The 26,650-nt window shown below is 42.5% G+C and overlaps 1 protein-coding gene across 1 annotated transcript in view; it reads right to left on the bottom strand.

Moving 5' to 3' along the window:
• Positions 1-26,650, bottom strand: part of rnf13 (ring finger protein 13) — a 264,854-nt gene that overhangs the window by 212,618 nt on the left and 25,586 nt on the right. The window contains exon 2 of the mRNA XM_087993332.1: positions 1,335-1,469. Coding sequence (XP_087849458.1) covers positions 1,335-1,448 — 114 coding nt within the window. The 5' untranslated portion in view covers positions 1,449-1,469. The remainder of the gene's footprint in view (positions 1-1,334; positions 1,470-26,650) is intronic.

Here is a 26,650-nt window from a genome sequence, read left to right as displayed (position 1 = left end):
GGGTAACAATGAAAAGCAATTCTCCCAAGTTCTGAAGAGGACTCAGGTCAAACTCAAAACACTAACTCACTCTCTCTTCACAGTCACAGTTGACCTGCTAGGTTTCTCCAGTGCTTTGTTTTTATTTGATTTAGATTAGATTAGATTAGTTTGCATTACAGTGTGGAAACAGGCCCTTCGGGCCAACAAGTCCACATTGACCCGCCGAAGCGCAACCCACCCATACCCCTACATTTATCCCTTACCTAACACTACGGGCAATTTAGCATGGCCAATTCACCTGACCTGCACATCTTTGGACTGTGGGAGGAAACCGGAGCACCTGAAGGAAACCCACGCAGACACGGGGAGAATGTGCAAACTCCACACAGTCAGTCGCCTGAGGCGGGAATTGAACCGGTGTCTCTGGCGCTGTGAGGCAGCAGTGCTAACCACTGTGCCACCGTGCCGCCAAGGAATTATCTATTGTTCATTCATAGTTGCTCAAAGAACACTAACAATCAAATAGCGTGGGGCCTCAAGAGCACTCAGTTACATTTACAATCAGAAAAACCGGTTTTCTTTCACTGAAATATACAAGTTGCTTTTTTGCAAATCTACAGTTCCTATAATTAATTTTTTTCCTGGTGCCATCTCACAAAATTATTCGTTAATGTAATTTAACAGGTTCCCTTCATTGAACTCAGGACGGCAGAACTGCTGACCCATAACAAAAATCTTTACACTAAGAATTAAACTCATCTTCATAAAACAGACATGGGATCAACTTCTTCCTGTATAACAATGTAATTTCATCATTGACTTTTCAGAGAAACCACCTCACTCAGCACAGACAAGAGATCACTGTCTCACTTTCCTAGGATACATAATTGGGGCAGCACGGTGGCTCAGTAGTTGGCACTGCTGCCTCACAGCAGCAGAGACGTGGGTTTGATTTCACCCTCAGGCAACTGTGTGGAGTTTGCACACTCTGGGTGCTCCAGTTTCCTCCCACAATCCAAAGACATGCAGTTTAGAAAGATTGGCCGTGCTAAATTGCCCGTAGTGTCCTGGGATGTGTAGGCTAGTCATGTGAATTACAGGGATAGGGACGGTCTGGATGGGAAGCCCTTTGAAGGGTCAGTGTGGACTCGATGGGCTGAATGGCCTGCCTCTACTCTGTAGGGATTCTATGATCTATGGGCTTATCCATACTGTGACCACCCCCCGGTTATGTTAAAGAATTTTGCACAAATTTATTTTGACAGAAATGCTGCCTTCCAAAACGAACTAAAATTTACATATTTTGCATTGCAATCAAAGTCTTGAATTTTTTTTATGATTGCTATACTTACTGCAATAATGTCACCTTCCACAGGCCACAGGTGGAGAAAAGCAACAAAATACACCATAAAGCTTATGTGAATCTGTGATGCAGATAAAATCAACAACCCCAATGGCAAAATCATCTTCAAAATTTGCTGTAAAACCTATTCAAGAAAAAGAAAATTAAACATGTTTTATGTACAACAGACATTTACATAACACTTAAAATGAGCACTGTGAAGCAAAATGCACATTACTGAACCACATAAGCAGACATTTAGTTAGATGGCAAACAGTTTGGTCAAAGAGGTGGATTTTAAATGGTGTCTTAAAAGGAGGAAAGCAAAATAGAGCAAAAGGGTACAATTACGAAATTTCCAAAGTTAGGGCTGAGACAAGTGAAGGGACAGATACCAAAGACCGACTGAACAAAAACGAGGGACGGTTAAGAAGCCTAAATTAGATGTGCAATATCACACAAGGCTGAGAGTCTGTAGGAGATTTCAGAGCTAGAGAAGGGCAAGGTTATGGAGGGATTTGAAAACAGGAATGAGAAAGTTAAAACCAAGATGTTGCTTAACTGGAAGCCAATGTAACAGGACATAACACAAAAATAAGCAGACAGTTTTGAATAGACTCAAATTTAGAGGGCAGCTAAGTGCTGGCAATCCAGGAGTATGTTGGAATAGTAAAGTCTAGAAGAAACAATGTCCAGTGATACTGTTAAAGCAAAGAGTAACTAAATCCCTATAAACTGGCATAATCCTCTCATCTTCACTGGATGATCATGCACTTCACATAATAGTTTTATTTTCAAGTTACTTAACTGATCATTCACATTAAGCGCCAGATCCCTCAGTGCATCAACCATTTAATTATAGAGTACATAAAATTTCCATCTTTACTGCTTATATTTCCTAACTTTTTATTGAGTTTTGAGAAGATTTGTGGCTCAGGTTGAGGTTCTGGACGTAGGTTTGCTCGCTGAACTGAAAGGTTCACTTTCAGACGTTTCATCGCCATACTAGGTAACATCTTCAGTGAACCTCTAGACAAAGCACTGCTGATGATTCTTGTTTTCTATTTATATGTTTGGGTTTCTTTTGGTTGGTGACGTCATTTCTGTTCTTTTTCTCAGGGGGTGGTAAATGGGGTCCAAGTCCAAGTCAATGTGTTTGTTGATAAGAGTTCTGGCTGGAATGCCATGCTTCTAGGAATTCACATAAGTGTCCGTTGGCTTGTCCCAGGATGAATGTGTTGCATGGTATTTTGTAAATGACATTAGTTTTGCTTGTTGTGTGTATAGGGTCTTTCAAGTTCATTACCAGTTTTAGTGTGTTGGTGGGTTTGTGGGCTACCATGCTGGCATGATGTCTGAGTAGTCTGGCAGTCACCGTGCAAGAACTGTAACATCACTACATTGGACAAACAGGCAGAAAACTAGCCACCAGGATACATGAACATCAACTAGCCAAAAAATGGCATGACCCTCTCTCACTAGTCTCCTTACATACAGATAAGGAAGGACACCACTTTGACTGGGACAAGCCAAACAGAGAGACACGCAAGAAGTCCTAGAAGCATGGCATTCCAACCAGAATTCTATCAACACACACAGACTTGGAACACATTTATCACCCCCTGAGCAAAAGAACAGAAAGTGACATCACCAAAGAAACCCAAGCATATAAATAGAAAGCAGGAATCATCAGCAGTGCTTTGTCCAGAGGCTCACTGAAAATGTTACCTAGTATGGTGACAAACGTCTGAAAATGAACCTTTCAGCTCAGCAAGTAACCCTACATCCCTAACATTTTACATTCGTCAATAAAATGAAAATCATATGAGGCTCCTTGCTGAAAAGCTCATTTGAGCCCATTTCTTTTGGAGGAAAGGCACTCCATATTTCTATTATCCCATCAGGAAAATGTTTTTAAAAGCCTCTGGTATGAGACTAAGAGTGTTCAAACTGACTTGGAGTCCGAGAGAGCCAGGTCAAAAACAAAGGTCCAATAGAACCGGAATTAAAACGAATACATAAACTGCTTTGATTAAAAACTACAGGTAGTTCTCCTATAATGCATGTTTATTAAATACTAATATGTCTGTAATGCAACTTGTGAATTGCCAAGTTTTTAAATAGAGTGAACTCCTATGCGCTGTTACACGATTCTCATGCCCAGCGCTAGGTGTCATGGTTAATCGGTATCAGATAATCAGTCAGCTCGTGCGCTCTCTAGTGAAGAGCTTTGTGAAAGCCATTACGTATTATTTGTGCTAATAGACTTGGAAAAGCATCTTGAAAATGTGTCTTCAGCTTGAGGATAAGAAGCTGGGAGCAATGTATTAATTTAAAAATTTAGAGTTGGGATAAGAGTGAAATTTCACTGGAACTGACTAACAGTAAAAAGGACAGTATTGAGGAGCAGTTTGAAACTTGATTTTGTTGTTTGTATCAAGAGCTTTTTTCTCTTTTTGTTTAAAAACTATCTTCAGATGTTAAAGAATATCTGCAGACTCAGGTGGATCTGTTTCAGTGACTAATCATTATGGTAACCAACTGCAAAAAAAAAAATCAGCAGAGTCTTGGGAATTAGTCAGCCAGCTGCTCAAGGTAGTCGGAGTCAGGAAAGTCTGCACATAGTGGGTGAGGGAGAGAATGGTGGGTGGCACACTGTTACTTCTGGTGCATGTGGGAGGATGCCCTGAAAGGGTAAGTAGACTATGCAGAAGAGAATCCTTTTTCTGATGAAGGGCTTATGCCCGAAACATCAATTCTCCTAATCCTTGGACGTTGCCTGCCCTGGTGTGCTTTTCCACCACCACACTCTACTCTGATCTCCAGCATCTGCAATCCTCACTTTCTCCTATGTGGATGTGATTCAGGGTCAGATGTTAGCAAGGATGAGTGAGTGGAGAAGATGTCGCAGTAAATGGTGGGTACAGTAGCAGAAATAGAGTAAGTGTGAAGGATCAACAAGAAATGGTGGCACTTTGAGTGGAGAAGGTCATTGATTTTCTTCTAACATTCGGTGCATTCCTTCAGGTGGTTAAGGCTGCACTGGCCTGGACGGTAACCCTGGTCCAGGTTGGCGTGGTTCCAGTAGAATGGCGTCCTCTGTTGGCCTGGGAGAAAAGGGCGTCCTGCCTCAAACATCACTCTATCCCCAGCATCTCCATGTCCCTGCCCACAAAGAGACACCAATTTTCCATGGTCTGCCACATCCAGGGTCAATGTCAGGAACCACGGGGCAGCTCTTGGTTGAGTGCACAATATCTTTTTAAAGATGGTGTTGCAACTCAGATGTTGGTGAATTCTGGGATATCCAGGAAATGGTGAGTTGTTTTGAAAATCGCACATGGTATGATGGTGCTAGAATGTGCGAGAGGGGCACCAAAGGATGGGGTAGGTAAGAAGTCAGGCAGGCTTTGTAAAATAGGGTGATAGACATTTCATGATGCGAAACCCTCTCAAAAATTCTTTCAGTTTTGTCAAGTTTAAGATTCAGCCCTTGATCTATCAAAGCAGGTTTCATTCTGGCATCCGACTTATGCAGCGTTACCACTGGATGGGATCAGAAGACTGGCTAGAATGTAGTGCAGCCAGCAGGTATAGATGCCAATCGAGAGTAATCAGTTGAAAATTCTTCCTGTAGGTCGCATTATTTCTACTGCACAATTTTCAACACCACGGCATTGCAACTACTTTAGGCCAACTTTTTTTTCCAGTTTTTTTTTTTAAAATTGAGTTCATATTTCACCACCTGGCATGGTGTGTCTTGAACTAATTTCCCAGCTAGCATTCTGGTTTCCAAGTCCAGTGACATTAGCACCACCTCTACTGTTTCTCTCCTTCCTTGTTTCTACACCTCCAACCCACAGTTCCCCAATCCTTTAAAACTGCTCTTAAATTGCTATAAAAAGAAATAGAATGCTCTTGATTCCTCTAGCTTGCCACAAAGAAATTATCCAATTGGCTTTGGTGAATTTGGCTGAACATAACATACAGAAGTTTAATTTAGACTATTGGCATTGCTCCAGTGTAATATAAAACCGGTTTTACATGAATTAGGGATAGATAATAAAAATGCTATCCTAACCTGCGACATCCTCATTCCAGGAGGAAAGAAAGTTGCTGAGGATGGGTAAGGAGTGCTGTGCATAATACCTCAATTTATTGTTGAATCAACATGGAATTGAATCCAAATTAGATATTTGGAAGTTGGAAGCAAACTAATCTGAGAACAAGTCAGGAGAATGAATTGCAAATACACAAGGAACAAAAAAAGACAAAAACTGTGATGCTGGAAATGAAACAGAAATTGCTGGAAAAATTCAGGTCTGGCAGCATCTGTGGAGAGAAAGCAGAATCAATGTTTTGGGTCCAGTGATCTTTCTTCAAACCTCTACGAGCTAGGGAAGGTGGTAGTATGGTGAAGACAAGGGGTGAGGTTAAAGGAGTGAGAGGATTAGGCCGGTCCTTGCTCAGAGGGAGGTAAAGGCGATAGACAAGCAACAGGACAAATAGTGGTAAGCTGCAGCAGGAGAAAAGTTGATAATGAAGAGAGCTAGTAATTAAAAATGGATCAGCTGTGCTGCAAATAACCCATGTGACGACAATCCTGGGGTATAAGGTGGGTGACAGAGGGGTGATCAGGTCCTAAAGTTATTGAACTAAAGTTATGGAGTCCTTAAGGCTGCAGCGTTCTCAAATAGAAAACAAGATGCTGATCTTCCAGCTTGTGCTGAGCCTCATTGGAGTAACGCAGTAGGCCAGAGTCAAAAACATTGGCCAGGAACATGCTATTTTGAAGTGGCAGACAATTAGAAGCTTGGGGTCATTTTTATGTAATGGAGGATTCCCCACAATGGCTGGTAAGACCCTCAGCCACATCCGACCGATTTTGCGCACTGTGGTCCTCATCCCTTCTCTTCCCCCCTCAGAACACCAATACAGTCCCCAGTCTCCACTTTACACCCCATCAGTATCTGGATCCAAAGGATCATAAACGGCAATTTCTGCCAGCTCCAGAAACATATTCCCCTCCCCTCGCTTTTTCAGCATTCTGTAGGAATCGTTCTCTCCAGGACACCTTGTCCTCTTGAGATAGTAAACAGTTAATTTGCTCTGCTGACCTGCAGGAAATTGGATATCCCCAGGGTAGGGTGGGGATGTCTCTGTTCTACAGGTAGAATGTAAGGAATTTACATTCCCATCTCTTGGCATTCAAAGCAATTTGCATGGTCATTTCAGAGTTATTCAAAAGCCAAATTACATTGTCATCTCCTACTACTTGCATTTTCATCCCCCATTCATAAATTAATAAGAACATTACAGTTGGAATTTTGACTATCCCCTGTAGTTAAACAAAACTATTTGCAACAGATTTGACCATTAAGGGATGATTTACATTATATTGTTTCTGGAGATGGTCAAGTCACTGCTTGTGCCTTGAGTGGCATGTGACTGCAGGGGTGTAGCTGGGGGTTGTCTTATGGGCATTATTGACTGTGATGTAAAGATTTTATATAAAGGAAGGACTGTTTGCTTTGTTCAGGAAGATCTTTGATACGACTCTGCAAGCCCTGCGAAGTGTGTGTTAAAGGTTCCTCCAGAAAGTTTGTACTGTACTGTGCTTAAAACTTTGCTTACTCACAGAAGTTGGCATTTGCAGTTGCATCAGTCTCAGGGGAAAAAAAAAGAACCAAAAAAACTCTCCTCCTGCACTCTCAATACCCCATTACACCGGCCTATTTACCTCCTCCCTCCTCACTACCCAAGGCCCCAGACACCTAGGTGATACAGCAATTCACCTGCACTTTATTAAATCTAGTCTATATCTGTTACTCATGATGTGATGCCCTCGACACTGGGGAGACTAAACACAGACTGGGTGACCAATTTGCGAACATAGAAGGAGGGCAGGCAATTGTCGTCCACTGGCAAGTTCTCCCTGCCGCTGTCTGAGGTGGGTGTACAATGTCACTGTTTTGGATTACTGTACTTGGCAAGACAAGATTTTGGTTCAAATTGTAGTAATGGTTCCTTAAACAAGGGGAAAAAAAAAGATGAAAATTCAGTTGGAGCGATGGTAAGTGAGTCCAGCACACTTACACTCTCTGTTGCCTGCCCCTTCAACACACCACCATGCTACCTGGCCAACACTTCTGACTCGGGCCTCCTGTAGCGAGGCTCGGAGCAAGCTGGAAGAACAGCATCTCATTTTCCATTTTGGAATGCTGCGGCCTTTGTAAGGTTAAGAGATTAATTTGTACTCTCTCTGGACATTAATGTAATGTTAAAGGGTTAAACTGTACTGTCTTTCTACAGAAGCTAAACATTCTGGAGGTTGGTGGGGGCAACATTCATACAGGATTGTGGAGGATTCACACTTCATTTGGCCAGCCATTTACTACTATTCTACTGCTATTATCAAATTAAACTCTCATTCAGTCCCTTCCATTCAAAAATGTTTTCACAGCCATCCCCTGAAGCTAGGACATATCACACTTACATTGTCTTGAGGAATCACGGAGTCAGGAAATAGTTTGCATGAAGATTCCCCAGGATTAGGGCATTTACATTTACATTATCTCAGAGGGCGATCTCATCCTACCATCGTAGCTGGGGTAACATGCAGTAATGGGTGAGGAGTGACCAGAGTACCTGTAAGCATTACCAATTGACCTGTATAAAGAGGATGTGTTTTCTTTGTTTGGAGCCTCTGACTCAACTTCGCACACCTGCAAAGGGTGTCATCAAGCTTGTACAGGCTCTAATAAATTTCAACTGTCCACAGAAGGAGGTGTGTGTGAATTGCCTCCTGTGTGAGAAACCTTGGAACAGAACCAACCTAACACCTTTGGTATTCAATATCAAGTTAAACAAATTTTAGGGCTAAACATCTCCTTCCACATCCTTTAGCCACCCCCACACCAAAAGCCTTCTTATCATCCAGACAGCTTTCAGCTCAAAGTTTGAGAGAAGATTTGTAGCTCGGGTGCTCGTTGTTGTGGTTCTGTTCGCCGAGCTGGGAATTTGTGTTGCAGACGTTCCGTCCCCTGTCTAGGTGACATCCTCAGTGCTTGGGAGCCTCCTGTGAAGCGCTTCTGTGATCTTTCCTCCGCCATTTATAGTGGTTTGTCTATCTTTCACTCCCTCTGCGCGCCGTCTCCACCTTTCCCCTCACTTTAATTACTACTCAGCCTCACCCGTCTTCAGCAGGTATGCCACTTTTTCCTAGCTACTTATTCTGATGAAGCGTCAATGAACCCAAAGTGTTGACACTGCCTTCTCTCCATACACAAAAAAAACTTCATGAATGGTAATAAATCACCAAAGATAGAGCTGAAAAATTCTTGAGGCTTGAGAAGTCATAGCTCCTGACACCCAAGCATTTAGGGCAGCCAAAAGAAAAAACATGAATGAGTCAAACTAGAGTCAAAATACAAGTACATATTACTTGAACTAAGATGCTTTGGTTGGAAAATGGCAGTTTATGAATAATTAAAAAGAATGTTACAATTGAATTGTAGCATTGAGTACTTGAAGATATTGGAGTTTTTTTAATTGTGAGAGGCAACCAAATTAAATTTAGAGACATGCAAGAAAATAATACATGATATACCTAAGACTTTGTATCTAAGTATCTTCGTACCAAAGGTGGCAGCAGAAATGGTGACTTTTCGTTGTACCGAGCATGTCACAATAAACCTAATTCTAATGATGAGGACAAATGAAGCAAAGGGAAGTGAGTCAAACAGTCAGGGTAGGCAGGGAGAAGGTAGAACTAATAAATTAAACTGCATTTATTTCAATACAAGGGGCCTAACAGGGAAGGTAGATGAACTCAGGGCATGGTTAGCAACATGGGATTGGGATATCATAGCAATTACAGAAACATGGCTCAGGGATGGGTAGGACTGGCAGCTTAATGTTCCAGGATACAAATGCTACAGGAAGGATAGAAAGGGAGGCGAAAGGCGGGGGAATGGCATTTTTGATAAGGGATAGCACTACAGCTGTGCTGAGGGAGGATATTCCCAGAAATACATCCAGGGAGGTTATTTGTGTGGAACTGAGAAATAAGAAAGGGATGATCACCTTATTGGGATTGTATTTTAAACCTCTCCAATAGTCCGAGGGAAATTGAGAAACAAACTTGTAAGGAGATCTCAACTATCTGTAAGAATAATAGGGTAGTTATGGTAGGGGATTTTAACTTTCCAAACATCGACTGGGACTGCCATAGTGTTAAAGGTTTAGATGGAGAGGAATTTCTCAAGTGTGTACAAGACAATTTTCTGATTCAGTATGTGGATGTACCTACTAGAGAAGGTGCAAACCTTGACCTACTCTTGGGAAATAAGGCAGGGCAAGTGACTGAGGTGTCAGTGGGGGAGCACTTTGGGGCCAGCTACCACAATTCTATTAGTTTGAAAATAGTGATGGAAAAGGATAGACCAGATCTAAAAGTTGAAGTTCTAAATTGGAGAAAGGCCAATTTTGACGGTATGAGGCAAGAACTTTTGAAAGCAGATTGGGGGCAGATGTTCGCAGGTAAAGGGACGCTGGAAAATGGGAAGCCTTCAGAAATGAGATAACAAGAATCCAGAGAAAGTATATTCCTGTCAGGGTGAAAGGGAAGGCTGGTGGGTATAGGGAATGCTGGATACTAAAGAAATTGAGGGCTTGGTTAAGAAAAAGAAGGAAGCATATGTCAGGTATAGACAGGATAGATCAAGTGAATCCTTAGAAGAGTATAAAGAAAGTAGGGGTATACTTAAGAGGGAAATCAGGAGGGCAAAACGGGGACATGAGATAGCTTTGGCAAATAGGATTAAGGAGAATCCAAAGGGTTTTTACAAATATATTAAGGACAAAAGGGTAACTAGGGAGAAAATAGGGCCCCTCAAAAATCAGCAAGGCGGCCTTTGTGTGGAGCCACCGAAAATGGGGGAAGGTACTAAATGAATATTTTGCATCAGTATTTACTGTGGAAAAGGATATGGAAGATATAGACTGTAGGGAAATAGATGGTGACATCTTGCAACATGTCCTGATTACAGAGGAGGAAGTGCTGGAGGTCTAAAATGGTTAAAGGTGGATAAATCCCCAGGACCTGATTAGGTGTACCCGAGAACTCTTTGGGAAACTAGAGAAATGATTCCTGGGCCTCTTGCTGAGATATTTGTATCATTGATCGTCACAGATGAGGTGCCGGAAGACTGGAGGTTGGCAAACGTGGTGCCATTGTTTAAGAAGGGCGGTAAAGACAAGCCAGGGAACTATAGACCAGTGAGCCTGACCTCGGTGGTGGGCATGTTGTTGGAGGGAACCCTGAGGGACAGGATGTATTTGGAAAGTCAAGGACTGATTTGGGATAGTCAACATGGCTTTGTGTGTGGGAAATCATGCCTCTCAAACTTGATTGAGGTTTTTGAAGAAGTAACAAAGACGATTGAGGAGGGCAGAGCAGTAGATGTGATCTATATGGACTTCAGTAAGGCGTTCGACAAGGTTCCCCATGGGAGACCAATTAGCAAGCTTAGATCTCATGGAATACAGGGAGAACTAGCATTTGGATACAGAACTGGCTCAAAGGGAGAAGACAGAGGGTGGTGGTGGAGGGTTGTTTTTCAAACTGGAGGCCTGTGACCAGTGGAGTGCCACAAGGATCGGTGCTGGGTCCTCTACCTTTTATCATTTACATAAATGATTTGAATGCGCGCATAAGAGGTACACTTAGTAAGTTTGCGGATGTCACCAAAATTGGAGGTGTAGTGGACAGCGAAGAGGGTTACCTCAAAATACAACAGGATCTGGACCAGATGGTCCAATGGGCTGAGAAGTGGCAGTTGGAGTTTAATTCAGATAAATGCGAGGTGCTGCATTTTGGGAAAGCAAATCGGAGCAGGACTTACCATTAAGTGTATAAGGCCCTCGGGAGTGTTGCTAAACAAAGAGATCTTGGAGTGCAGGTACATAGCTCCTTGAAAGTGGAGTCGCAGGTAGATAGGATAGTGAAGGCGGCATTTGGTATGCTTTCCTTTATTGGTCAGAGTATTGAGCACAGGAGTTCGGAGGTCATGTTGCGGCTGTACAGGACATTGGTTAGGCCACTGTTGGAATATTGCGTGCAATTCTGGTCTCCTTCCTATCGGAAAGATGCTGAGAAACTTGAAAGCGTTCAAAAAATTTACAAGGATGTTACCAGTGTTGGAGGATTTGAGCTATGGGGAGAGGCTGAACAGGCTGGGGCTGTTTTCCCTGGAGCGCCAGAGACTGAGGGGTGACTTTATAGAGGTTTACAAAATTATGAGGGGCATGGATAGGATAAATAGAAAAAGTCTTTTCCCTGGGTTCGGAGAGTCCAGAACTGGAGGGCATAGGTTTATGGTGAGGGGGGAAAGATATAAAAAAGAGACCCAAGGGGTAACGTTTTCACGCAGAGGGAGGTACGTTTATGGAATGTGCTGCCAGAGGAAGTGGTGGAGGCTGGTACAATTACAGCATTTAAAAAGCATTTGGATGGGTGAATGAATAGGAAGGGTTTGGAGGGATATGGGCCGGGTGCTGGCAGGTGGGACTAGATTGGGTTGGGATATCTGGTCGGCATGGGCGAGTTGGACCGAAGGGTCTGTTTCCATGCTGTCCATCTCTATGACTCTATGATAGAATCATAACACTACCTTGTGCCAATACCTTTGCAAATCTCTCAAAACCTAGTGACTACTGTTGACTGCTCAACCAACCTGTTGACATATTTGTCAAACAAAAACTTAATGACATGGGATTTTTAATTAAATTTAATTTGAATGCATTCTGAAATGTGGAATGGGATTTTTATAATTAAAAATCCCATTCCACATTTCAGAATGCATTCAAATGCACACACATTTCAGTGAGGAAGTAGCAAGGAATTCCATGACATTATTCTAAAAAATGGTGAATACTGAGTAATCGCTACAAATTAAGTCCAAACAAAATATGGACTATCCTATGAAGAGAGATCAAATGGACTTTTGTAATATTCCCTCCAGTTTGGAACAATGAGGTACAATTTAACTAAAACATTCAAGCTTTAAAGGTTTAAATGGTAAACATTAGCAGGATGCTTTCCCTGGTTGGACAAACTAGATTTAGGATGGTCATAACATTTGGGTAAGCTATTTAGGACTGAAATGACAAGGTAACCCGTGGGTTGCAAAAGGGTTTTATTCTGGAATCTGTACCCAAGTTGAAACACAATGTAGGACAACATAAAGCAGCTTTTCTTAAGTCCAGGAAGTGTGCATGTCAGGCCTTTGAAATTATAATTTGTGGTATTGTGTTCAAAAGTCAGGGAGACCTTGTAAAGGGAATCAGGGAACATGGGAACACGCAGAAAAGTTTGATTGATGTAGTAAATTAGTCATGATCTTATTGAAAGGCAGAGCAAGTGCAAAGAACTAAACAGCTTAACACTTTTTATTTAGAGTGAGTCACAGATGTACAGTATGGAAACAGACCGTTCGGTCCAACTTGTTCATGCTGACCAGATATCCTAACCTAATCTTGTCCCATTTGCCAGCACTTTGCCCATATCCCTTCAAACCTTTTCTTTTCATATATCCATCCAGATGCCTTTTAAATGCTGTAATTGTACTAACCTCCACCACTTCCTCTGGCACCTCATTCCGTACATGTACTACTCTCTGCATGAGAAAGTTGCTCCTTAGGTCTCTTTTATATCTTTCCCCTCCCATCCTGAACCTATGCCCTCTAGTCCGGACTCCCCCCCCCACCCCAGGGAAAAGACTGTATTTATCCTATCCATGCCCCTCATGATTTTATAAACCACTATAAAGTCACTCTTCAGCCTTTGAAACTCCCGGGGAAACATCCAGTCTACTCAGCCAGTCCTTATAGGTCAAATACTCCAACCTGGAGGATTTACAAGATCCTTGTAAATCTTTTTTGAACTCTTTCAAATTTCACAACATCCTTCTGATAGGAGGGAGACCAGAATTGCACGCAATATCCCAAAAGTGGCCTAACCAATCTCCTGTCCAGCCGCAACATGACCTCCCAATTCCTATACTCAAGGCTCTGATCAATAAAGGAAAGCATACCAAACGTCATCTTCATTATCCTATCTACCTGTGACTCCACTTTCAAGGAACTATGAACCTGCACTTCAGGATCTCTCTGTTCAGCAACACTCCCTTGGATCTTACCATTAAGTATCTAAGTCCTGCTCTGATTTGCCTTTCCAAAATGCAGCACCTTGCCCTTACCGAAATTAAACTCCATCTGCCACTCCTCAGCCCATTGGTGCCTCTGATCAAGATCCCATTGTACTCTCAGGTAACCTACTTTGCTGTCCACTACACCTCCAATTTTGGTGTCATCTGCAAAAACTTATTAAATATACCTTTGTTCACATCCAATTAATTTCTGAAAATGACAAAAAGCAGTAGACCCAGCATCAATCCTTGTGGCACTCCACTGGCCACAGGCCTCCAATCTGAAAAGCAACCCTCCACCACCACCCTCTGCCTTCTACCTTCAAGTCAATTCTGTATCTAATGGCTAGTTCACCCTGCATTCCATGAGATCTAACCTTGCTAACTAGTCTCCCATGAGGGACCTTGTCAAATGCCTGACTGAAGTCCATATAGATTACGTCCACCACTCAGCCCTTCTTAATCCTCTTTGTTACTTCAAAAACCTCATGCTCATGAGACATGATTTTCCACACACAAAGCACTTTGACTATCCCTCGTCAGTCCTTGCTCTTCCAAATACATGTAAATCCTATCCCTCAGGATTCCGTCCATCAATTTGCTCACCACAGATGTCAGGTTCACTGGTCTATAGTTCCCTGGCTTGTCCTTGCCACCTTTCTTAAACAGTGGCACCACGATAGCCAACCTCCAGTCTTCCAGCATCTCACCTTGATTAATCGATAATACAAACATCTCAGTAAGAGGCCCCTGCAATCAATTCCCTAGCTTCTAGAGCTCTAGGGTACACCTGATCAGGTCCTGGGGAGTTATCCACTTTTGTGTGTTTCAAGACATCCGGCACTTCCTCCTCTGTAATATGGACATTTTGCAAGATGTCACCATCTATTTCCCTACATTCTATATCTTCCATGTCCTTTTCCACAATAAATACTGATGCAAAATACTCGTTGAGTATCTCGCCCACTTTCTGCAGCTCCACACAAAGGCCACCTTGCTGATCTTTGAAGGCCCTATTCTTTCCCTAGTTACCCTTTTGTCCTTAATGCATTTGTAAACACCTTTTGGATTCTCCTTAATTCTACTTTCCAAAGCTATCTCGAGTCCCCTTTTCACCCTTCTGATTTCCCTCTTAAGTATACTCCTATTGCCTTCATTCTCTAAGGATTCACTCAATCTATCCAGTCTATACCTGACATATGCTTCCTTCTTTTTCTTAACCAAAACCTCAATTTCTCTAGTCATCCACCATTCTCTACATCTACCAGCCTCCCCTTTTCACCCAAACAGGAATGTACGGTCTTTGGACTCTTGTCACCTCATTTTTGAAGACTTCCCTTTACATCTGCCCCCAGTCAGCTTTTGAAAGTTCTTGTCTAATACCATCAAATTAGCCTTCCTCCAATTTAGAACTTCAACTTTTAGATCTGGTTCTATCCTTTAACATCATTATTTTAAAACTAATAGAATTATGGTCGCTGGCCCCAAAGTGCTCCCCCCACTGACACCATGGTCACCTGTCCTGCCTATTTCCCAAGAGTAGGTCAAGTTTTGAATCTTCTCTAGTAAGTGCATCCACATACTGAATCAGAAAGTTTTGTACACACTTAAATTCCTCTCCATCTAAATCCTTAACACTATGGCAGTCCCAGTCTATGTTTGAGAAGTTAAAATCCCCTATCATAACCACCCTAGTATTCTTACAGATAACTCAAATCTCCTTACAAATTTGTTTGAAGAAATAGACTGCAGATGCTGGAGATCAGAGTCGAGTGTGTGGTGCTGGAAAAGCACAGCAGGCGAATCAAAGTTTCGGGCATAAGCCCTTCATCAGGAACGAGAAGGCTTATGCCTGAAATGTCGATTCTCCTGCTTCTTGGATGTTACAAATTTGTTTCTCAATTTCCTGCTGAATATTAGGGAATCTATAATACAACCCGAATAAGGAGATCATCCCTTTATCAGTTCCACCCAAATAAATTCCCTGGATGTATTCCCAGGAATATCTTCCCAATAATGCCTACACATACCAGCAAGGCTATAGCACATTGAGTACCACTGCAAACACAAACATATGACATACGTACATGAACGCACAGTTGCAATCCAAATCTTATGAATAAAGACAGTGAGTAAAACCAGTGAAGAATTAATGAGTAAATAAAAAGGACGTAGACTTGCACACAACAATAAGTTAAAGGCAACCTCAAAATCATCTCAACGGAGTTAAAACATTCAATCATTTGGGCTTGAATAGCAATATACACAAGTGTCAGATGTTACTCAGTAAACTACACAGCAATGCTGAGATTCATTTTCAGAATCTTCATCTGGAGGCTCACTGAATGTGTTACCCAATTATGGTGACAAAACATCTGAAAAGAAACCTTCCAGCTCAGTGAGCAAACTTACACCCAGAACCTCAACCTGAGCTACAAAATCTTCAAAACTCGCTCGCAATGCAGAGAATCCGAACACCACAAATATGCTGAATTTTTCTGATTAATCAAGAGGTTCTTTTACATCTGATTCTATGTTTAACATGGGCAGTTTAGGGAAAATAAAACTACAAAAGAAACCTGCAAAACATGACAGTCTCAAATATTTTCTGACTTGACTACAGTATGGACTATATATTGTATCTATTTCATAATCACAACTCTTAATTCCTTGGTAGCTAGATAGCTGAAAGCCACGCACAGCTGTATACTTTAGGCCCTACTGCAGCAAACATGATACAATGTATACCAGCTTCATCCTGTGGAAGTCCATTGATAACGAGAAGGGAAAGAGGAGATTATGACAGACCTTTATAGCAAAAGTATCTACATGATCAATTAAGCAAAGCAACAATTTAAGTGAATCGATCAATCGTGGTTCTTAAACATCCATTTATTTACATTACACGTGTTGTTGAACCCATTTAAGATTCAATGCCACCATATCCAAAAGTAGTTTTGAAAATGTTTACTCTTCACAAAATTAAGGAACCTAAGCTTTAACAATAATAAGTTTATCAGTCAACATAAATTCGATTTCTGCACACAACTTTCTCCTCACTCCAGAGGTTCTTTTGAACTTGGGAGTAAAAGCAACTTGATGAGTGATTCAATCCTGAATCCAACCATTTGTTGAGAATTAATAATGCCCTTAAAGTTATGAAACGTGATAACAGGTATCTCACATACAATTTTACATTGTTGTTACTTTAATTTGCTGGAAGTAGAATGAACAGCACACCTTGGAATACAAGGCTGCCAATATTCACATTTACTAAGTGGTTTGCCCAATCAATACAAGCATTTAATGAAGGTTTAGTTGCACAAGTAGAAGAGGCATGTTGCACCCGCACAGTGTCAAGGTGTACACAAGCAACAAAACCAACAATATTGTGCAATTAAATAGGATGTAACAATCCTGAAGATTACAGCTCTCAAAATTAGTGCCATGGGCAAAATAACTACCAGGTGAGATGTGTCTTGAGCATCTTCATATTAGTATAATTATTCTAATGTGTGATGCCAGGGTGGCTGAATCAGAGTCAGCCAATTATCCCTGCATATAATTCCTATTCATTAAAGGATTACTTGGAAGCCAGTCCTGAACAAGGTGCTGCCCTGATTTTTTTTTTTGTCTGAACATTGACAGGCCTATGGCCATAATGGAGTTAACCAGTTGACTCATGTGGCTGAACCAGTTCAGTTCCGGCTTCCAATGCAGATTAGTCTAATATTCTTAACTGAACACTGCTAACTAAAACGGACAGAGTCTATGGAGATATGAAGGAGAACCATTAACTTTACTGAGCTACATGTTCGTGTGGCTCCATGTTACCACCAAATGATGAGATCAAAATCATGTGACATTATACCTTTGCGGGAAGTAGTGTTATGAAGATGTGGTGTACTGTACCTTTAAGAGAGTTAAACACGAGCAGAACTACCTGACAACACTAAGTGTCCCAAACAAGATATAATTAACATTTGGTCAAACAACTAGATTAGCTGGCTGCCTGGAAATGAAATAAATTCGAATTAAGCCAGTTTAAATTATACCTCAGAAAATACTAAACTCCAAGTTTGAATTTAACATATTGGCAATTTTAAAAGCCAATGACAAAATCCGATGCTTGGGGATATAACACTGGGAAAAATTGAACAGTTGGGAGGAGAACTCTCAACGGAGCAGGTAAGGGCTGTTTGGCAGTGGCTGCTTGAAGGCTCGGTGACGTTTGTTTAACAGTTTAAATTTGAAAGTTTTTTTTTTAAAAAAAGCGTGGAGCGGACCCGGAAGCTGGTGTAGCGCAAGCTTACCCGGGTAGGTTTTTTTTCCCTATAAAAGCGCGCACGAGAGGAACCCGAGGCACTACAGAGGTAGTGCCTCCCACCCACCCTCCTCCTATAACCTAATAATAAGACCCGCTGTGGTAAGTAGGTAAGTGTTGCATTTTGCTTGTTCTATTCTTTAGACCTAGTTTTTTTTCGGCAACGGAGCCTGTCCCAGTTGCTCAGAAGGGAAGGGTGAAGAGCAGAGCAATAGTTATTGGGGACTCGATAGTTCGGGGCACAGATAGGCGGTTTTGTGGGGGCGAGAGAGACTCACGTTTGGTATGTTGCCTCCCAGGTGCAAGGGTACGTGACGTCTCTGATCGTGTTTTCCGGGTCCTTAAGGGGGAGGGGGAGCAGCCCGAAGTCGTGGTCCACATTGGCACCAACGACATAGGTAGGAAGAGGGCTGAGGATGTTAGGCAGGCTTTCAGGGAGCTCAGTTGGAAGCTCAGAGTTAGAACAGAGTTGTTACCCGTGCCACGTGATAGAGTCGAGGAATAGGGAGAGAGAGCAGTTAAATGCATGGCTACAGGGATGGTGCAGGAAGGAGGGATTCCGGTATCTGGATAACTGGGGTTCTTTCTGGGGAAGGTGGTTGTTATGGGGACTTTAACTTTCCAGATATTGACTGGGAAAGCTATAGCTCGAGTTCGTTAGATGGGTCAGTGTTTGTCCAATGTGTGCAGGAGGGTTTCCTGACACAATATGTAGATATGCCAACAAGAGGTGAGGCCATACTGGATTTGGTTCTGGGTAACGAATCAGGCCAAGTGTTAGAATTGGAGGTAGGTGAGCACTTTGGGGACAGTGACCACAATTCGGCGACTTTTACTCTAGTGATGGAAAGAGATAAGTGTGCACTGCAGGGCAAGAGTTATAGCTGGGGGCAGGGAAATTATGATGCGGTGAGCCACGACTTAGGATGCGTGGCTTGGAAAAGTAGGCTTCAAGGGAAGGGCGCAATTGATATGTGGAGCTTGTTCAAGGAGCAGCTATTGAGTGTCCTTGATAAGTATGTACCTGTCAGGCAGGGAGGAAAGGGTCGTGTGACGGAGCCGTGGTTTAATAAGGAATTGGAATTCCTTGTTAAATGGAAGAGGGCGGCCTAAGTAAAGATGAGGCGTGAAGGTTCAATTGGGGCGATTGAGAGTTATAAGGTAGCCAGGAAGGATCTGAAGAGAGAGCTAAGAGCAGCAAGGAGGGGACATGAAAAGTCCTTAGTTGGTAGGATTAGGGAAAACCCAAAGGTATGTCAGGAATAAAAGAATGACTAGGGTAGGAATAGGTCCAGTCAAGGATAGTGGTGGGAAGTTGCTACCTGTGGAGGCTGAAGAGATTGGGGAGACACTGAATGAATACTTTTCGTCAGTATTCACTCAGGAACAGGACATTGTTGCCGATGTGAATACTGAGTCACAATTAATTAGAATGGACGGCTTTGAGGTATGTAGGGATGTTGGAAATTCTGGAAAGGATGAAAATAGATAAGTCCCCTGGACCTGATGGCATTTATCCTAGGATTCTCTGGGAAGCAAGGGAGGAGATTGCAGAGCCATTGGCCTTGATGTTTATGTCCTTGTTGTCTACAGGAATAGTGCCAGAAGACTGGAGGATAGCAAATGTGGTTCCTTGTTCAAGAAGGGGAGTAGGGATAACCCTAGTAACTATAGGCCGGTGAGTCTCACTTCTGTTGTGGGCAAAGTCTTAGAGAGAATTGTAAGGGATAGGATTTATGAACATCTGGATAGGAATAATGTGATCAAGGATAGTCAGCATGGTTTTGTGAAGGGCAGGTCGTGCCTCACAAACCTTATTGAATTCTTTGAGAAGGTGACTAAGGAGGTGGATGAGGGGAAAGCAGTAGATGTGTTGTATATGGATTTTAGTAAGGCGTTTGATAAGGTTCCCCATGGTAGGCTACTGCAATAAATACGGAGGTATGGCATTGAGGGCGAGTTGGAGGTTTGGATTAGGAATTGGCTGGTTGGAAGAAGACAGAGGATAGTAGTTGATGATAAAGGTTCATCTTGGAGTGCAGTTACTAGCGGTGTTCCGCAAGAATCTGTTTTGGGACCATTGCTGTTTGTCATTTTTGTAAATGACCTGGAGGGGGGGGCTAGAAGGTTGGGTGAGCAAGTTTGCGGATGATACAAAAGTCGGTGGAGTTGTTGACAGTGAGGAAGGATGTGGCAGGTTACAGCGGGATAGATAAGCTGCAGAGCTGGGCAGAAAGGTGGCAAATGGAGTTCATTGTAGGTAAGTGTGAGGTGATTCACTTTGGTAAGAGTAACAAGATGATGGGGTACTGGGCTAATGGTCGGATACTTGGTAGTGTGGATGAGCAGAAGGATCTTGGTGTCCATGTACACAGATCTCTGAAAGTTGCCACCCAGGTAAATAGTGCGGGAAAGAAGGCATATGGCGTGCTGGCTTTTATTGGTAGAGGAATTGAGTTCCTGAGTCCTGAGGTCATGTTGCAGTTGTATAAGACTCTGGTGCGGACGCATCTGGAGTATTGTGTGCAATTTTGGTCGCCATACTAGAGGAAGGATGTGGAGACACTGGAACTGGTGCAGAGGAGGTTTACCAGGATGTTGCCTGGTATGGTAGGAAGATCGTATGAGGAAAGGCTGAAGGTTTCGGGGTGACTTGATAGAGGTGTACAAGATGATTAGGGGTTTAGATAGGGTTGCCCATGAGAACCTTTTTCCACGTATGGAGTCAGCTATTACGAGGGGGCATAGCTTTAAATTAAGGGGTGATAGGTATAGGACAGATGTTAGGGGTAGATTCTTTACTCAGCGAGTCATGAGTTCATGGAATGCCCTGCCAGTAGCAGTGGTGGACTCTCCCTCTTTATGGGCATTTAAACGGGCATTGGATAGGCATATGGAGGATAGTGGGCCAGTGTAGGTTGGGTGGGCTTGGATCGGCGCAACATCGAGGGCCAAAGGGCCTGTACTGCGCTGTATTTTTCTATGTTCTATGTTCTAACTGCCAAACCACCCGCATGTACAGACTGCCCAAAAAAAAGCTCTCTTAAAAAAGGTATCTTCAACAATCAGTAACCTGCGAAACAGAAATCCTAAGAAAAGACGACAAAGGAAAATAACGAGAAGATTTGACATCTGGCTGGTTTTGAAAATTTGTATTTTGGTAAATCTTTAATCAGGGCTTTACCAGACTGGTATTGTAGAAGGGAAAGTAAAAGATAGGAGGAAGGAGTTGTAAATAGTTGTTAGTTAATTATTGTTATACTTTAAGAAATAAAATTGTTAATTGTTACTTTAAATAGTTCTTGGCCTCTCAAATTTTCAGAGATTTCTGCACGGGATAAATCTTTCTTGTGTTGCTGGCTTAAATTAAAGCAGGAGGGTTTACCCCATGATATAATAGTAGTAATGCAGTGTCTTCTGCTGACATGTAAGGAATTGAATGTCCGGGGATTTTTTTTTGGGGGGGGGGGGGGGGGTGTTCTGTCTTGCAGGCAAGATGTGACTATCTAACATACTCTGCACACACCATTTGGCACAACAGCCTAATCACTTTATATTGATTTTGGGTGGCATGTGACTACGGGCACATAGCAGCAGATTGCATCCTGCATGCATGGCTGCCTGATGTAAAATCCTGTATACAGGAAGGACAGATCCCTTGTTCAGAGAGCTTCACTGCAATACTTGTGAAAAGTGTCCAAAGAGTGTTAAAGGGTTCCTCCAAAATCTTGTATTTGTTTAATAAATTTTGGTTGTTCACAGAAGTTGGTGTTTTGCAGTTGCATCAAGTGTGTAAGAATCTCAAGAAAAAGAACCTACCAAGAGTACATAAAACTATGTAAAAATAACAAAAGTAATGGTCATCAAATGGGATTTCAGATTCACACCAATTGCGAATAAACTGATAAGAGCTTTCTTATCCAAGTAAACATGTTTTTGCATTTGGATAATTTTACACCTTAATTGCAAAAATCAAATCTAAATCCCACAGACTGTTAGCATGCCAGAAACATCAGAAGAATGATAGCAGCCTATTCACATGCATCATTAACGTTGTTAGCAATAAGTGGGCCTCGAGAACAATTTCATCTTAGTTATACTTTCTTACAGAATCTCAGGAAGGCTCTGAAAAAAATTGAACAGCTAATAAATGTTACTTTTTAAATCGCATTTTTGAATATTGCATTGTAAGTGTAAAATATTGAATAGGTCAAGCCATTCAACCAATCAAGTCAATATAGGCACTTTTTCCCACTTTTGGGAGTTAGTTATAACAATCTGATTGGGACGGCAGCTTTGATTCCACCCTCGGGTGACTGTGTGGAGTTTGCACATACTCCAGTGTCTGTGCAGGTTTCTTCTGGAAGCTCCAGTTTCCTCCCATAGTCTAAGGATATAAAGGTTGGTTGGATTTGAGAAAGCTTATAGCCTTACATGTGATACATCTGCTACAGGATATGCAGGCAAGCGTTAGACCACTGGGGTGGCCAATTCATTCAGAAGAATTAAGGATAACTGTTCTTAATATCAAAGGAATGGTATAAATAAGATGATAACATTTGTTCACTGGTGGAATGTGTGGCAGTACTTCCTTTTGACCCAGAGGGCTGGAAGCTATGCATATTTTCACAGATGCATGTTGGATAACTGAATTCCTGTTTTTTTTTGAAGACTCTTAACAAAACTCATATTCAATAGGGAAAGAACTTGTAATTTACTAAACTGAGCGGAATAATGCACGTAATAAAACAATCCTGATACATTTTCATGTGTACCACACAGAACAGATTTGAATTTATGAAGCTCAGCTCCCTAATCTTGATTGTTCTGGAATGTGAATGTGTCTAATTACCCTTACAAGCTAGGAAAACACAAAGGCCTAAATTGAGATAGTAAGGAAGTTGGAAGAGAGGGAGAGACAGGACAGAAACTGGTAGAAAATTCAACTCTGGTCTGATTTGAGGTCTGCTTGTCATGGATTCAATGTGCGTTGTTCCCTGGAGCAAGATCTGGCAATGTTATGAATCTAATTTGCATTTTGGGAATTTAAGATGATTTTAAAAAACGTTATAGGACAATGGTACTGGGCATGTTAGCTGAGCGAGATTACCTCATGACCTTTCCTACATGGTTTAGACTAGTCTCTCCATATGATGTACTGTTACAAGAGAAGCTTATCTAGCCAAGGCAGTTGGCCTGGCTTGATCAGGGTTTCCCACTTTGACGTGCATGCAGCTTAATTAGTCAAGTGTGCTCAGACCAGTCAATTAGTTTCTCTTCCTCTACAAACTTTTGCCATTTTGTTGCCTTTGATTAAGGACATGTGGTGTTTTTGTAATCACAGTATAAATTTCTGCATAAAGACAGCTTGTTTGTAGCAATAAGGGGAGTAACCTGAGAGAGCACTGCTACTCTGGTTTTAAACCTTAGCTCAAACCTGGCTTGTAGGTGTCTATGTTACAGTGTGACATTGATGCCATTGGTAAACAAGGTGATAATTTAAACTAAAAACTGTAAGAGCTTTATATTTCAGATTATCACAAAGTACGATCTCTGGGACAAACCGAGAGGGGCTTACAGGTAGAATCCATTAAGGATTCCCTGTGCAGTCTCGAATAGGTACTTTAATAGATGAGCTATGCCAAATTGCCCACAGTGTTCAGAGATGTGCACACTAAGTGGGTTGGTCATGGGAAATACAGGGTTACTGGGATGGGGTGGTCTGGGTGGGATCCTCTTTCTTGTCTCTGTAGCACATTTACTTATTCCAAATATATATTATCTTACAGAAAAACCACATTGCAGATTCATTTGTTCCCAATTGAGAAGGAAGGTCAAGTCCTCGAGCCACATATAATACATGTTTGAGAAATATGGTCATCAGCTTGGTCACATGAAAATTAGTCAACCAGAACGCAAGCTAAAGAAAAACCTCTAAAAGTTTCTAAAATCAGTTATACATTATCTTAAAAAAGTAAAATAGTTCCGTTCTTTATTTGGATAAATTCCTTTTTAAAACTTGACACTAATTACAAATGAAAACACGATCAACTGGACTGTACTGATGAAAGAAAATGATAACACGATTTGGAAATTAAGAAATTAAGCAGATCCTAATGATTCACTTCCAGATATGCAATGCCAGAATACTACTTTACATTCCTGAACTTCTTATAGTTCACCCATCTGGAGCCTAAGCTTGAATAAGTATTTATTCTTTAAATTGAATCTACACAAAACTTTAACAGTCAGGAACAGCATGTACCAACTGTATTCACGACATGAAGTTCATGCTTATTTAAAAAGAGAGAAAGTTCTAGGTCAGAGGTGTGAAATAATCTTCTGCTCAAAGTACTTTCACAAACTGGAAATTTCTTTATGTTTTGAATTCCAAATGTTCCTCTCCAAATTTGTACTTCAGCCGGCTCAAGGCAAGGATTCCTTCCGAATTAGCCTTCCTTGCATCCCCTAATTACAAAAGAATCATAGAATTGCTAGAGTGTGGAAACAGGCCATTTGGCTTACTAACTGTACTTTTTATGCTCTCACATTCTGGATAATCCAAGATGGAAGACGGGAAAAATTTCTGGTTGTAAGAGCTGCTCCTTTTTTTGAAGTATTTTAGGTGTTGGAGGCGATTTCCTCGAATTCCAGGAGCAGCAATTACTGTTTTATTTGTTGTTGCATTGTTTTGGAACTTTGGAAAAAAAACGTCAAAGCAACAGCAGACAAAGGAAGCACATGGCGAGAACAGTGCAGGAGGGAGGGAGAGGGAGGGAGAGGGAGGGAGAGGGAGGGAGAGGGAGGGAGAGGGAGGGAGAGGGAGGGAGAGGGAGGGAGAGGGAGGGAGAGGGAGGGAGAGGGAGGGAGAGGGAGGGAGGGAGAGGGAGGGAGAGAGAGGGAGGGAGAGGGAGGGAGGGAGAGGGAGGGAGAGGGAGGGAGGGAGAGGGAGGGAGAGGGAGGGAGAGAGAGAGAGGGAGAGAGAGAGAGGGGGAGAGAGAGAGGGGGAGAGAGAGAGGGGGAGAGAGAGAGGGGGAGAGAGAGAGGGGGAGAGAGAGAGGGGGAGAGAGAGAGGGGGAGAGAGAGAGGGGGAGAGAGAGAGGGGGAGAGAGAGAGGGGGAGAGAGAGAGGGGGAGAGAGAGAGGGGGAGAGAGAGAGGGGGAGAGAGAGAGGGGGAGAGAGAGAGGGGGAGAGAGAGAGGGGGAGAGAGAGAGGGGGAGAGAGAGAGGGGGAGAGAGAGAGGGGGAGAGAGAGAGGGGGAGAGAGAGAGGGGGAGAGAGAGAGGGGGAGAGAGAGAGGGGGAGAGAGAGAGGGGGAGAGAGAGAGGGGGAGAGAGAGAGGGGGAGAGAGAGAGGGGGAGAGAGAGAGGGGGAGAGAGAGAGGGGGAGAGAGAGAGGGGGAGAGAGAGAGGGGGAGAGAGAGAGGGAGAGAGAGAGAGAGGGAGAGAGAGAGAGGGAGAGAGAGAGAGGGAGGGGGAGGGAGAGAGAGAGAGAGAGAGAGAGAGAGAGAGAGAGAGAGAGAGAGAGAGAGAGAGAGAGAGAGAGAGAGAGAGAGAGAGAGAGAGAGAGAGAGAGAGAGAGAGAGAGGGAGAGAGAGAGAGAACAGTTACTGCCTTTGCTGTCTGAATTCGTGTATCGCTGTACACCGGAGTGCATCTGGGAAAATTAACAAACAGTGAAATTCACAACTAACCTTGGAAGAACTGTTGGGCGAAGTTCACAGCACAGAATCAGATAAGTTAATTGTTGTTTTAAAACTGTCCAAGAGAAAGGCTGCAGTAGTGAGTATAGTGGATTCTTTCTTATTTGTGTGTTTTTGGAGATAAGTCTCTTGATTAAACTTAAAATATAAGCCATAGCTATTAATTTAACCTGGAACAGTATTTGTAGAGGAATAAGACTTATTTTCTGGGTCTGTAGATTGTGAAGGAGCAAAAATAGCCTTTGCAGTGATATGTACTACTTGTCAGATGTGGGAGTTTAGGGTTACTGCAGATTATATCTGCCATAAATGCTGTTGGATGCGAATCTTATCAGATTGAGTGGATCGGTCGGAGAGACAGATAGAAGCAATGAGGAATTTGCAACAGCAACAGTATGTGATGGATGGCAGTGAAAGGAAGGGGGGAAAAACCTCAGATACAGTCATATAGATGGGTTAACTCCAGGAAGGTTAAGAGAGGTAGGCAGCTAGTGCAAGAGTCTTTTGTGGATGATATACCCATTTCAAACAGGTATGCTGTTTTGGAAAATCTAGGGGGTGATGGATTCTCAGGGAAACGTAGCACAGCAGCCAAGTTTCTGGTATTGAGACTGGCTCTAATGCAACGAGGGGTATGTCGGCTTCCAAGAGATCAATTGTGTCAGGGGATTCTGTAGTCAGAGGTACAGACAGACGTTTCTGTGGTCAGCCGAGAAAAAGCAGAATGGTGTTGTTTCCCTGGTGCCTGAATCAAGGAGGTCTCAGAGAGGGTGTAGAATGTTCTTATAGGGAAGAGGGGCCAGCAGGAGGTCATTGTCCACATTGGAACCAACGACATTGGAAGGGAAAAGGTTGAGATTCTGAAGGGAGATTACAGAGAGTTAGGCAGAAATTTAAAAAGGAGGTCCTCAAGGGTTGTAATATCTGGATTATTCACTAGCTACAAGCTAGTGAGGGCAGGAATAGGAGAACAGAGCAGATGAATGCATGGCTGAGGAGCTGGTGCATGGGAGAAGGATTCACATTTTTGGATCATTGGAATCTCTTTTGGGGTAGAAGTGACCTGTACAAGAAGGACGGATTGCACCTAAA

Source organism: Chiloscyllium plagiosum, unplaced genomic scaffold (assembly GCF_037043375.1).
Source record: "Chiloscyllium plagiosum isolate Xiang-an unplaced genomic scaffold, Cpla_swu_hap1 HiC_scaffold_13, whole genome shotgun sequence".
NCBI classification, from domain to species: domain Eukaryota; kingdom Metazoa; phylum Chordata; class Chondrichthyes; order Orectolobiformes; family Hemiscylliidae; genus Chiloscyllium; species Chiloscyllium plagiosum.
This window is presented reverse-complemented; position numbering and strand designations above follow the sequence as displayed.